General features: G+C 51.2%; 1 protein-coding gene across 4 annotated transcripts; it reads right to left on the bottom strand.

Annotated features, from left to right (window-relative positions):
• Window positions 1–612: 612 nt before the first annotated feature.
• Window positions 613–4,148, bottom strand: TRH (thyrotropin releasing hormone). 4 transcript variants are annotated; one of them, XM_081159613.1, is made up of 3 exons: window positions 3,678–4,148; window positions 2,523–2,751; window positions 613–1,891 (listed from the first exon to the last, which is right to left on the bottom strand). In XM_081159613.1, exons 2-3 carry the CDS (start codon window positions 2,734–2,736, stop codon window positions 1,392–1,394), a joined length of 714 nt encoding a protein of 237 aa, XP_081015739.1. In that variant the 5' UTR covers window positions 2,737–2,751; window positions 3,678–4,148; the 3' UTR covers window positions 613–1,391. The 4 variants fall into 4 exon arrangements, with proteins under 4 accessions (XP_081015739.1, XP_081015740.1, XP_081015741.1 ...); XM_081159614.1 differs by lacking the exon at window positions 3,678–4,148 and adding an exon at window positions 3,290–3,519; XM_081159615.1 differs by having other exon boundaries at window positions 614–1,891; window positions 2,523–2,836; window positions 3,678–4,057.
• Window positions 4,149–12,801: the final 8,653 nt, after the last annotated feature.

The following is a 12,801-nucleotide window of genomic DNA, read 5'->3' as shown; positions in this document are numbered from 1 at the left end:
AAGCCACATGCCTGGCATGGACTTACAATAAAGCCCCAGTGACTGGATTTTGTGTGTGTGTGTGTGTGTGTGTGTGATTGGATTTAAGTGTCTTTAGATGGCCTATTCAGTTTGCCCCAGTCCCCATGACTCTCTCTTGTCCTGTACTCAGCCTGCCTCCCTGCCTGGCCCCAGAAGGCCCCTGGTTTGAGTCCCCAGCCTTAGCCTTTGTCCTCATTTTGCCTGCCAGATGACACAGCCTGTTGATTCCTACCACAGAGCTATGTTGATTACAAACCTGAGCCAGACCACCCCTTTCACCAACATAGGCAAACTCAAGGCAGGGTCCTGAGCTGGTCTCTAAGGCCCATGGCTCCACCTCAGCAGCTTTGTGTCTTCCAGAAAGCCCTTCCTCTTCTCCAGGTCTCAGTTTCCTGAGGTGTCAAATGGGCTCCAGAGTCCTGGTTCACCTCCCAAGCTTGTTCTGAGATGGGAGCAATGGGGGGGACTTTTCATCCCCCAGGATCCCTGATTCCCTTCTCAGCAGAGCCAGGGAGCTCTAGTCCTGTCCCCTCTCAATGATAAAAAGAGACACCCCACATCAGCTGAGACAGAACCGCAACCACAGAGCTCCATGATTATCTAGATGTGTGTTTTATTATCATTAGGATGGTTATCATTGACAAGGAGAAGGTGCCTAGCAGGTTATATACAAGCCACAACATCCAGGATGATGTTTACATATTCCCACATACATGTTTATCCCACAACTTTCAGGGAGATGTTTACATATCCCCACGCACATTTATTCCACAGCTACCACACAACACAGCACCACAGGGGGTCTCGACCTAACATGCTTTCCGCAAGCAGAACACAGCTATGGGTCAGGTGCTCCCCCCCCCCCACAAAACACCCAAGAAACACAAGAAGGGGAGGGGACCCTGGGTTCAGGGGACAAAGTAAAGTTTACATGTGGCGAATCCTGATACGTGGGGCAGGGGATGGAAGCTAGATTTGGACATTACCACTTCAACTGCACCCCACCCTCACTGGCTGCTTGCCCCAGAGGTGCTCTGCCCTTCTCTGGGAATACCTTAGAAGACACAGAAGGATCATCTTAGCCAGGGCTAAGGCAGGGGAGCAGGCCTGTGGGGTGGGGGAGGGCCTCTGGGATCTGCCCCCTTGCCAGCCATGCGAAGTGGAGTAATATGGGGTTTTAACTCATAGGATGGCTTTCTCATGTCCCTAAAAGAGGGGGGCAAGGCCAGGGGTTTGGGTGTGTGCATACAGAGGGCTCAGGTTTATGATCAGGGATCTAAGGAGTAGGGAAAGAAGGGTCACGAAGGGTTAGGGCACACAGGGTTGAAGACATTCCTAGACCCCAAACTTGACTTCACAGGAAACTGGGCTCACTCCTCCAGGGGCTCCCTGATCCAGGCTGCCCGCCGCCCAGGGTGCTGCCGCTTGTCCTCAGGCCCCTGGCCCCTGCTCAGGTCACCCAGGAGCCCCAGCAGGAGGCTGGCTTGACCACAGTCTCCCTGGAGCCCACACGGGCCCCCCAAGGCTCTCTTGCCGGGATGCTGGCGTTTCTCAGGCATCAGCTCCCCCTCCATCTCCTCTTCCTCTTCCTCCCAGCGCGCCTGGGCTTTGGGGTCCACCAGCCGTCTGCCTGGGTGCTGCCTCTTGGTGAAAGCATAGCCCAGCCAGGGGGAGCGCCGGCCAGGGTGCTGCCGCTTCTGTTGGGTCCCGTCCTCGGACCACACAGCTGCCTCGGCCTGCCGGCCTGGGTGCTGCCGTTTGTGGGGCCCCACAGCCCATCCTTCCTCCTCTTCAACTCCCTCTTCTGCCTCCTCCCTCTTGCCTGGATGCTGGCGCTTCGAGAGCCAGTCGGGCTGAAAGATCTGGGACTCTGTGGAAGGGGAGAGGCCGGTGAGGGACCCTCCGGCCCCCGAGTGCCCACCCTAGCCTTCTCCCAGTCAAGGTGAGAATTCCTGCAGCCCTCACCTGGAGCGATGGCCTCGCACCTGAGTCCTGGGACTCACAGACACACACACTCACCCAGACGGTCAAAGGCATGACCTCTGGGTCCAGGCCCAGCTCTGCCACACCCTAACTGTGTGACCATAGCAACTCGCTCAGCCTCCCTGAGCCTCAGTTTTCTTCTGCAATGAGGGGTAATAACAGTGCCTAACTCCGAGGCTGTTAGGAAGGTCACATAGTGTGACAAGGCGTCTGAAGTGCTTAGAGCAGCGAGTGCCCGGCATGCATACGTCTCACAAGCAGTAAACACTCAGGCTCTCTCGCTCTCCCCAGCACAGAATCTTCCCCACCGCAGGTACGCTTTCGGTGAAAGACTCCCAGTCCTGATGCAAGAGGAATCTGGTCCCAGGAAAGGGTCAGCGCACCCCCCTGCCCAGGGCGTGGGCAACGAGAGTTTCTGAGCAGCAGGCCGGCTGACCAGGTCGCTCCCTGGGCTCTGCTCGGGGTTTCTTCCCCCGCAGCCCTGGCCTCAGCCTCGCCGGGCCGCACCCGCCTCTCACCTGACTCGCGGCTTCCCAGGTCCCCGCGCAGCCGCTCCAGGTCCTGCTGGAGCAGCAGGAGGCGCTCCGCCCGGCGCAGGAGGGGGTCCAGGGCCGGGTGCTCCGCGGCCGCCGCCGCCTCCTGCGGGTCCACCTCGGGCTGTGCGCGGCCTCCGGGGACGTCGGTCAGGAGCAGGGTCAAAGCCATGGCGAGCAGCAACCAAGGGCCAGGCATCGTGGCGTCTGGGGTCTGGAGGGCAGAGCGAGAGCATAAGCGAGCGGAGCTCCCCCCAATCCGCTGGATCCCCTTTCCAGTCCCAGAGGGTTCCTGAGGCCTGAGGAACAAACCATTTAAACACCCTTCAGAGGGCAGGACCACCTGCCACCTGGGAGGGGCGCGGGGGCGCGGAGGGAGCCGGAGGCTCTGCCTGGAGCTCTAGGGGTCCTCAGCCATGGAGGCGCTTGGGGCGCCTCCCCGCGCCCTGTCCTGCCCGCGAGGAGGCCGTGGGAGCCCCGTCGCCACCGCTCAGGGCCCGGCGGAGCTGGGGCAGGCTCGGCAGGGGTGCCACCGAGACGGCAGCGCCGGCCCGACGGCCAGGAGGCTGCCCGCGCCGCGGGCGAGGCTCCCCCAAGGGCCCAGCGCCGCGGCCTGACCAGCCCCAGCCCCCTCGCCGGCGCGCTAATTCCAGACCTAAGACCCCGTTTCTCAGGCTAAGATTCCACGACTAAGCTAGGAATCGACTTCTGACGCTAGGGTCTTAATGTCAACTTTAATTCCAACGCTAAACCTCTATTCCTAGAGCTGAGACTGAGATTCTGAGGCCAAATTCGATCCCACGCGAAAACGTCGGGCCTCGGGCGCTCACTCCCAGGCGCTCAGCCGACGCCCCGACCGTCTGGGTGCGCGGCAGCCTCCGGGCGCGGACCTGCGGCTGGCGGCCCCGCGGGGTGGCGTGGCGAGTCCTCCAGGCGACGGCCAGGTGCCGGGCGAGAGTGCACCGCAGTGACCGCCACCAGTGTGCCCGCGCCCGTGGAAGACCGGGGGGGGGGGGGACGAGCGCGGCGCCCCACCTGTGCACAGATGCCGCGGCTTCTCCCGGGGCGCGCTGGAGGCTGGGCGGAGGGGGCCCCCTTCCCGGACGCCGCCTGCCGGGGGAGAGGGGTGGGGGCGGTTACCTGGGGGGCCGAGCTCCGCGGGATCCGCCTGGGGCTGCAGGTCCTGAGTTTCGGGGTCTGGAGGCGGCGGGTCAGGAGTCCGGGAGAGCTCGCAGGACCCCGGACGCCGGCGCCCGCCGCGACGCCGGACCGCGGCTTATATCCCCGCGCGGCGGCGGAGCGGGTGAGGTCAGCGGGGAGGGGTCGCGGCCGCCGGGAAGGGGCGCTGACGGCAGCGGGCCCCGCGGGTACCCCGCCCGCCCGCCTGCGAGCTCCGCTGGAAATCTGGGGCGGGGGCAGCGGGGCGGGGGGAGAGCGAGCGCAGGGTGCGGTGCTGGTGCGCGCCGAGTCCTTCCCGCGCCCGGCTCTGAAGGTCGGTTGTCTAAGAAAGCACCCTGTGTGGGGGACAAAGAGACAGAGAGACACAGAGAATCACACAATTAAAAAGAGATACATGGGAGAGGACAGGAGATACAAGAGGACAGGAGATACAAAGACCGAGAGATGCAAACAGAGAGAAACAGAGCAGACGCACACACCAAAGAGACAGACAGAGACAGAGACAGAGACAGAGACAGAGACAGAGACAGAGACAGAGACAGAGAGGGAAAGGAGGAAGAAAGGGTAGAGTGGGAGAGGGAGAAATTAGGGGACACGTGGGATCTGGACTTTGATCTTGACCTCTGGCAAATGCCTCCCACTCTCTGGGCCTCGACTTTCTTATCTGTACAGTGTGGGAAGGGGACAGTTTTCAGAATATATGGGCCACCACCAGTTTACAGACTGTTTTGTGTGACTCCCGAAGTTTTTTTTATTTTATTTTAAAAAAACAAAACAAAACAAAAACAGAATAACCAACATTTAAAAACCAGGATAGTTCAGATAAAATGTGGATTTGTGATTTCTCTTGAAAATCTCTTGGAAAAGAGTGGACCTACCCCTTCCTCCTGACAACAGCCAGCTAGAGCTGAATCTGGTTGCCCCTGATCACCACACTCCACTACTCCCTACTGTCTTCCAGCATGTTGCCCCAGTCACCAAGAAGGGACATTGGAGTTTGTGGTAGACTCTAGACCAGAAATCTGTTGGGGTCTACCCTACCCAAGCAAAGGAGTGGAGGGATTGTTGGGAGGAGAAAAGCACAGATGCCAAGGAGCTTGTCCCCCAATCCCTCCCCAAAGTCATATGATAACTTGGAAGAGAACCCTGCCACATCTAATCCTGGGCACGGCCTCCAACCTGAAGCAGTTAATGGCTCCCTTGTCAGTTTTGGAGCTACAGAAGTTAGCCAGGCCAACTTAAAGGGAACCATATTTTTGACAGAACATTTGTGAAGGCATCTCCTTTCTCTGGACAATCCTAACATTATTCTGCCTCCACATTCAAAATTTCTTCAGCCTAATGCTTTGAGTATCTGTTGTATGCTCAGACCATGCTAGTAGTTTGGCAAGGGATGCCAAAGTGTTTAATTATTATTCCTTCCCTTGGCAGAGCACCCAACCTTCCTGGCAGATCCACCATCTCATTGCGTCTTCACATCACCCGGCAAGATAAACAAGGTAAAGCCTGTTAGTCCCACTTTACAGATAGAGACACAGAGGCCTGGGGAGGCAGAAGGACTTTGAAGGGCAGAGGTGGAAGGGAACTTTCAGATCACCAGCTAAAGGGTCCTCTTTTCATTTTTAGATGACGAAATGAGGCCTGGAAAGATGGGCTGATCGGCTTCCCAACTCCCAGACACACTTCGTGCCACCAAGTTTAGATGGTTGGTGGGGTAGATTGCAAACCTGAAACCCCAGACTTGGTCTTTCAGCCAGACTCCAGAATTTGAAGAGATGCCAACCTAGCTAAGCATTTAATCAGACAGACCTATTATTTTTCACATACAATGGTGGAGGTGTAAATTGATACAACCTCTTTAGGTGGCAACCTGAAAATTTAACACATATGTACCTTCCACAAGACAATTCCATTTCTCAGAATGCATCGTACAGATACCCACACTTGTGCATGAGGATGTATACACAGTGTATTCAGTGCAGCGCGGTTTATAGAAGCCAGAACTGGAAACAGCCTGCATGTCTGTCCACCAGGAGGCGCTCTCTTAAATCAACTAGGGCCCATTCAAAACTATGGGATACTATTGCAGCTTTAGAAGATTGAGGCTGTTCCATTTGTACAGATACAGAACAAACTCCAGGAAAAAAAGTGAAAAAAGCAGAGCAAAGAACAATGTGTACATCATGTACATCTGTGTGACGGCATGGGAGATGCACTGGTAATGCAGAGACTCTCTGTTGGGGTGCACAAGTACAGTGCAGAAGGGGAGCTGGGGAGCCTAGGCAGGGGAGAACAGTGCAGGGGGGCTTGCTTAGTGCTGTTTGAATTTTTTCTCTGTGCGGCATTACCTAACCACAAACTAACAAACAGCGTTAAAAAACAAAACAAAATCTCTCTGAGTCTGGGGCTCAGGAGTATAAGTGTGGATAGACAGAAAAGTTGCCTGGTGGAGGGTGAGGAAGCTGGAACATCACCCCCTGGTGCGCCCATTGGATGCATTTCTATAACCAGGGAATTGAGTCGCCTGTTAGGAGGAGAGTCCTAGACAGCTGGGGAGGAGGAAAGGGTGGAAAGAGGGTGATACAGGCATCTGAAGTGTCCTCAGCAAACCAGCTCTCTCCCTCCCTCCCTCCCTCCTTTCTCTCTTTTTCCCTCTCTTCCTTCTTTTCCTCAGCAAATACTCACTGAACCCCTAGTATGTAACAGGAACTGTTCTAGACCTTGGGCACTGTATTAACTATGTGTTTCTGTTGCTCTGACCTCTAGGATCTTGATGACTCTGGAGAGACTGCCTCTCCCAAAGTTAACTAATTCCTAGAGATAAGTAAAGAACTCACCTGGAAGTACCTTTCATATGCAAACAAACCAATCCAGAGCCCACAGCCCTATCACTCTTTAGATTACTATCTTCTCCCCCTGATCATCCAGTGCCAGGTAGCAGGCAACTAGGGACACAGCCCCTATGCCCCAGAGCTCACTGAAATTATTGAAACTAGCTGATCCGAAACCTTCTGACTCACCTGGCCCTTCCTTCCTGCAGAAACCGCAGTAAAGGCTCTTGCCCGTTTTCCCGTTCTTCCGGCTCCTTCTGCCTCCTGATGGACCCTGGTGCTTCCCCATGTGGCCTTGCATGGTGTGGTTTGCCCTCTCCTCTTAAGAACTGTGAGTAATAAACTGCCTTTCTAAAAGTAGTCATCTCCTGATCAACTGGCCTCACCATGCCCAAAACCTACATTTATTTTTTTATTTTATTTTATTTTTTAAAATATATCTTTATTGATTTCAGAGAGAGGAAAGGAGAGGGAGAGAGAGAGACAGAAACATCAATGATGAGAGAGTCATTGATCGGCTGCAGCCTGCAACCTGGGCATGTGCCCTGACCGGGAATCGAACTCCGATCGCCTGGATCCTAGGTCGATGCTCAACCACTGAGCCACGCCCGGTCGGGCCCCAAACCTACATTTAAAACAGGGAGCTGAGCCCTGGCTGGGTGGCTCAGTTGATTGGAGCATCGCCCCAAGCAACAAAAGGTTGCAGGTTCGATTCCCAGTCATCAGGGCACATACCTAGGTTGCAGGTTCAATCCCCAGTCCAGGCACATACAGGAGGCAACTGATCAATGTTTTTCTCTCACATCGATATTTTTCTCTCTCTTTCTCCCTCTCTCTCTCTCTTGCCCCCCTTCCTCTCTCTCTAAAAAAAATCAATAAATACATATCCTCGGTAAGGATTTTTTAAAAAAACAAAAACTAGGAGCTGAGAGTTCAGTCATAATGTTGCGTATATTTTTTAATTTCTTTTTTCCTCTGACAATACAAATGTGTTTGTACTTTAGTTGCTTATCAGATTAATACAGCTATGCTTTTGAAAATGAATAATGGGATAATTTAATGGTGAATTTGTGCGCTATTTCTAACTCCCAGTGCCCACCCCACCGCAACACACACACACACACACACGCACACACCCCTTCCTACAGGAGGTCTGTTGAGTTTCTGGGTGGGTTCTGATGTTCCAGACCCAGCCTCCCTAAGTTCCCTCTCACAGCCCCTCTGCTCCCTGTTCAGATATTTTAGGGTCTTCATCAACCCTGAGCTACAGAAGGGCCTGAGTTGCCCCTCCCAGCTTATCTTTTAATATTTTAAAAATATGTTTTTATTGATTTTAGAGAGAGAGGAAGGGAGGAGAGAGAGAAAAACATCGATGTGAGAAAAATCGATAGACCACCTCTCATATGCACCCCGACTGGGGACGAACACAAAACCCAGGCATGGTGATCCCCCCCCCCCCCCCGCGTGCATTGGAGGATGCCAAACAACTGAGCCACACCTGCTAAGGCACCGTTTTTTTTTATGGTGTTTTTTAAATTAAACTTTTAATTTTGAGATCATTGTAGAGTCACATGCAATTGTAAGAAATAATTCAAAGATATTATAAGTACCTTTCACCCAGCTTCTCCTAATGGTTACATCTTACAAAACTGTATACTAGTGCAATATCACAACCAGGATATTGACACTGATACAATCCTCTGATCTTATTCCGAGCACCCCAGTTTTACTTGCACTCATTTGTGTGTGTGTGTGTGTGTGTGTGTGTGTGTGTGCGTGCAGTTTGTTCTATGCAACTTTATCATGTGTAGGTTTGTGTGTATACCACATGGTGGGTTTTTTTTAAAAAAAGTGGTACTTTTTATGTACTCAGTTCTTTCCTTTATAGTCTGCTTTTATTGTCAAAATAATGAAGGTCTTCTTTTCTCCAAAATCATAAAACTATCTCAGGAATTCAGGATGATGAGTCCATTTCGTGCCTGCCTTTTCTCCACAGAAACCTGCTCCAGAAATTTCTCTAATCCAGATTCCCCCTTACCTATCAACTTTGTTGATGCCAAATCCACTGGAAACTTTGCAGTTCTCATTTTCATCTCTGATTTATTTCTCTACTCAACAAACATTTCCAGTATATTCACAGGTGTCGAGCATGGTTCTAGACCCGGGGCACACAATGGATCTGGGTTTGGGTTGGTGTACAAGACAAGAAAAAGGTGAGAAGGGGTCAGCTATTATGGGGCCTTGCTGCCATTGGAGAGTAAGAAATTTGGGTTTATTCTCAAGAGAATGGGAAAATAGAGGGTTTAAGGCAGAGGTGAGGTGTGATCTGATTTAATCTCTCAGACCATCCATCCCTCTGGCTGCTTGGTGAATGATGAGTGTACAGAGGCAAGAGGGAAATATCCAAGCCAAGTGAGAAGCCTCCAGGAAACCCTTGCCCCTGCCTCCCTCACCCGTTCTGCCCACCTCTCCTCTCGGGTTGTCCTCCTGCTCTGCCTGCCAGGGAAGTGAATGTGCTCCTCCAGGCTCAACATGAGCCTGCTCTCACCCCATGCACCTTCCCACGTCTCTTTGTCCCCTGCACTCTGCCTGGCCATATGCAGATGCCTCCCAAGTCAGCTTCTCCATAGAAAACTGCACAGTCCTCAGAAAGAGCCCCATCCCTGGGTGATCCCCCTTACCACCTGCCAAGTGAGAGAAAACACAACCTAAACTGGCATAAGCAAAATGAAAAGGGGATGTAATGCTGCTTGTAACCAACAGCAGAGATTTAGGACCAGCTGCAGGTATGGCAGACTCCCAAGGCTCGAATGGTGCCATGAGGGGTCTGTCCTTTTACTCCATTTGTTACTCTACTTGCCTCTACATGGTTTCATTCTCAGGCTGACTGTCCTCAAAGGTGGAGAAATGGCCATAGGCATCCTCAGGATCAAATTTTCTCAGCACAGTTACCCTAAAAGCAAAAAAGTCCTCTCTTTCCTAAAAGTTCCAGGGGTCAGCTCTCCTTGGCTCAGCTTGGGTCACATGATCATTCCTGGACTGGTCCCTATAATTCAGATTGGCCAACCCTAGGGCTGGGGGGTGCAGTCAATCTTATCTGAACAGCATGGACTGAGGGGCTTCTCCAAAGACATACTGGGGTTCACCTACTAGAAGAGGAGCTGAATGCCGAGCCAGTCAAAAACAACACAGGTCTCCTACGTACCCATTGCATGCGTGAGGAAACCAAGACTCAGAGAAGGGAAAGTCTTGCCTGCATCCCTCAGTAAATTAGCAACACCCTCAAGACCAGTGCCCTATCCAATGTCTTTTCTTCACACTGCCTGGGTCAGGGTTTTCTCTAAAGGAACTAAAAGTAACTAAACTCTGGCTGGAAGACTGGGTTTTACCTTTCACCCCACATCCCAGCCCCACCCTCAGGATCTTATTCTGGTCTTGGTGGCCTTAAATTGCCATTCATAAAGTATCATCTTTTATGGCAACTTTGGAGAAACCTGCCTCCAAATAGCATTAAGCCTCTGAGAAATGACCCTCTAATGGAGGGATTTCAGACACCATGGAGGGCAGGGTGTGCTCTTTGATTCCATGCAGGCCACCCTTGGTCACCGCCCAGCTGCCAGCAAAGAAGAGCCAACTCAGTTTATTCCCTCCAGGACCCTTCAATTCCATACATGTTTATTAAGTGCCAACTGTGTGTAGGCCATGCGATAGGTGTCCAGGAATACAGGGGAGAGCAAACCTTGCCCGGTTCCATGCTGCTTATAGGATCAACTCCTTAGCCTGGCGTTCAAGACCTTTTATAATTTGGATATGGATCTAATCTAAGCTTCTCTCCTGACAGCACTCCCCTGACTCCGTGTCCAGATCCCACCCCCACTCCCCAACATCAACCAAAGAAACCCATTTTAGGGACATTCTGTGCAATTCCACACCTTGTTTTTGCCCCTTTCCTTACCCCCACTACCTTTGGGCCACTTACTCATTCTTAAAAGCCTATTGCAAATGTCCATTAATTAATCTATTCATTTACCCTTTCATTTGTTCATTTAATAAACATTCCCTTAGCAGGTAATATGGTGAGTTTTAGAGTCACTAAGAGGATCCAGGCAGGAATGCTCCTCTAAAGATGTTAGCAGCCTGGGAGGGGAAGGCTGTGGCCACATAAATTACATTACCGTGTACCATGTGCTCAAAGGCTCCAAGAGAGTGGGCATAGGTCCAACCTGTAGGGTCAGGGATAGCTTGTTGGACCCATCTTGGAGTTACTTTGGATGCAAGGGCATGCCAGAAAGCTTTCTCTGACCACCCTGGCTGGAACAGGTGCCCATCATACTTTCTCTTCTTCCCCAGCCTTTATCAAGTAAAATTAAGTATTTCTTCATTCTTTATTGTCTGCCTTCCACACCAGCTTCATGTGGACAGCTACTTGTTCCCTACTGTTTATCCAGTTCCTGACACATAGATGACACTTGGTAAATATTTGCTAAATGAATGACTACATGAATAAATGCATTTAGCCTAGAGCTGCCTGGGCCTGTCTTTTGAGGTGAGAGAGCACAAGGGTAGCCTCCCTCTATCACTGCTGGACAACACATTAGAGAGTCAAGATATTTACCAGAAGGAGAAACAGACAAACTAGGGAGCAGTCTTGGAGGTGTGCAAGGAGAGATCTGAAGGCCAGAGCAATCAAGAGAAAACTTCCTGAAGGCAGAAAGACAGAAGCCGGGCCCTATAGCATGGGAGAGTCCAGAGAAGCAGAATTGGAAGCAGATGAGCTCAAGCTGATCGAAGACCTGCTTCCTGTCCCCTTCCTAAGCAGAACTGCCTGGTCTCCTGCCCTCCCTGCCACTCCCCAGAGCAACATGGTCCAGAGATGGACAATGTCCAGGCTGTTGAGGCTGCTCACTCACTGTGAGATGCCAGGCAGAGTCTGCCCCTGTCTGGGCTCACGACCAGGCCAGGCTTCCACACTCACAGTCTAGACTGACAAGCTGAAGCCATGAGCCCCCACCAACCCAGACCCTATGCCCACTATGAGGTCTTACATTCATGCTGAGAGGCCAATTGCAGGCCTGTGTGGTCCAGATTGCTTCCAAAGAACAATTTTCTGCCCAGCTGGAAATTGCTGAGAGCAGCTCATGCTCAGGGAGGGCACTAGGGGTTGAGGGACGCCACTATCCGACCGGGCTGGCATGGAGCTGAATACAAGGAGCGATTTCTGGAGTGTGATGTATTCAGCTGACATGGACATGTGCACATATACATGTGCACATATACATACATGTGTATGGTGTGTATACATTCATACATAACTATGCTTTGGTGTGCACATGCGCATGTGTGTTTGTGCCCAGGTATACTGGTCAATGTGTACATGTGTGGCACATGTATCTGTGTCTTAGTTTGGGGCAGGGTCTAGTGATCATCTTCAGTCTAGTTGGTTACTGGTAAGGAAACATGGCTCTAGATCTAATGTTCCACCCATGAATAAGACATCCTCACTGCCTCCTTCAAAACTTACCTGTTTACTCTTCCATTTTCTGTACTCTGCAATTTTGGTAAATTAGTATGTGTTACCACAATGGGAAGGAATCTCCTTCCATGTGTGTTCGTCTCCCACAGAGCTTAGCACATGGTGGGTGCTGAGGAGAAGATGGACACTGGAGAGGGACAACAGAGAAGGACTGGTGTTTTAAAACAAACTCCTGGGTGCCCTAAACACATTCTCAATTCACACAGCCCTATGAAGTGAAAATGACTCTGTCTATTTAAAGGAACGAAGGCACATATCATAGAATTGTACACTTGAAATCTATATAATATTTTTAACCAATGTCACCCCAATTGATTTAATTTAAAAATAATAAAAAATAAATAAATTTTATTTTTCAATTACAAAAAATAAATGAGTAAAATAAAGAAATGAAGGCTCAGAGAGGTGAAGTGACTTATTCAAAGTCACGCAGCCAGGAAATAGAGGAACTTGCTTGGATTTGAACTCAAGTATGTGTTATTCCAGAGCTTTTTCCACTCTCCCCCCTGGAAGGGAATATGTGCAGATAAAAACAGCCAACGCATTAGGAACAGGATGAATACAGGGAATTTTTTTCCTTTTGTAAAGTTCTCTTTATCTTTCGGTTACATCTTCTCCTCACTAAATTAAAGGAACTTGTCTTTTTAATAGAAAGTATTTTGAAGGAATAAATATCTGAAGCCACCTTTCAACCCAGTACCTCATGTCCCTAAGCCCGTAA

Source organism: Miniopterus schreibersii, assembly GCF_964146895.1.
Source record: "Miniopterus schreibersii genome assembly, chromosome: 15".
NCBI classification, from domain to species: Eukaryota; Metazoa; Chordata; class Mammalia; order Chiroptera; family Miniopteridae; genus Miniopterus; species Miniopterus schreibersii.
Note: the sequence above shows the minus strand (reverse complement) of the source record. Positions and strands in the feature narration are given on the sequence as shown.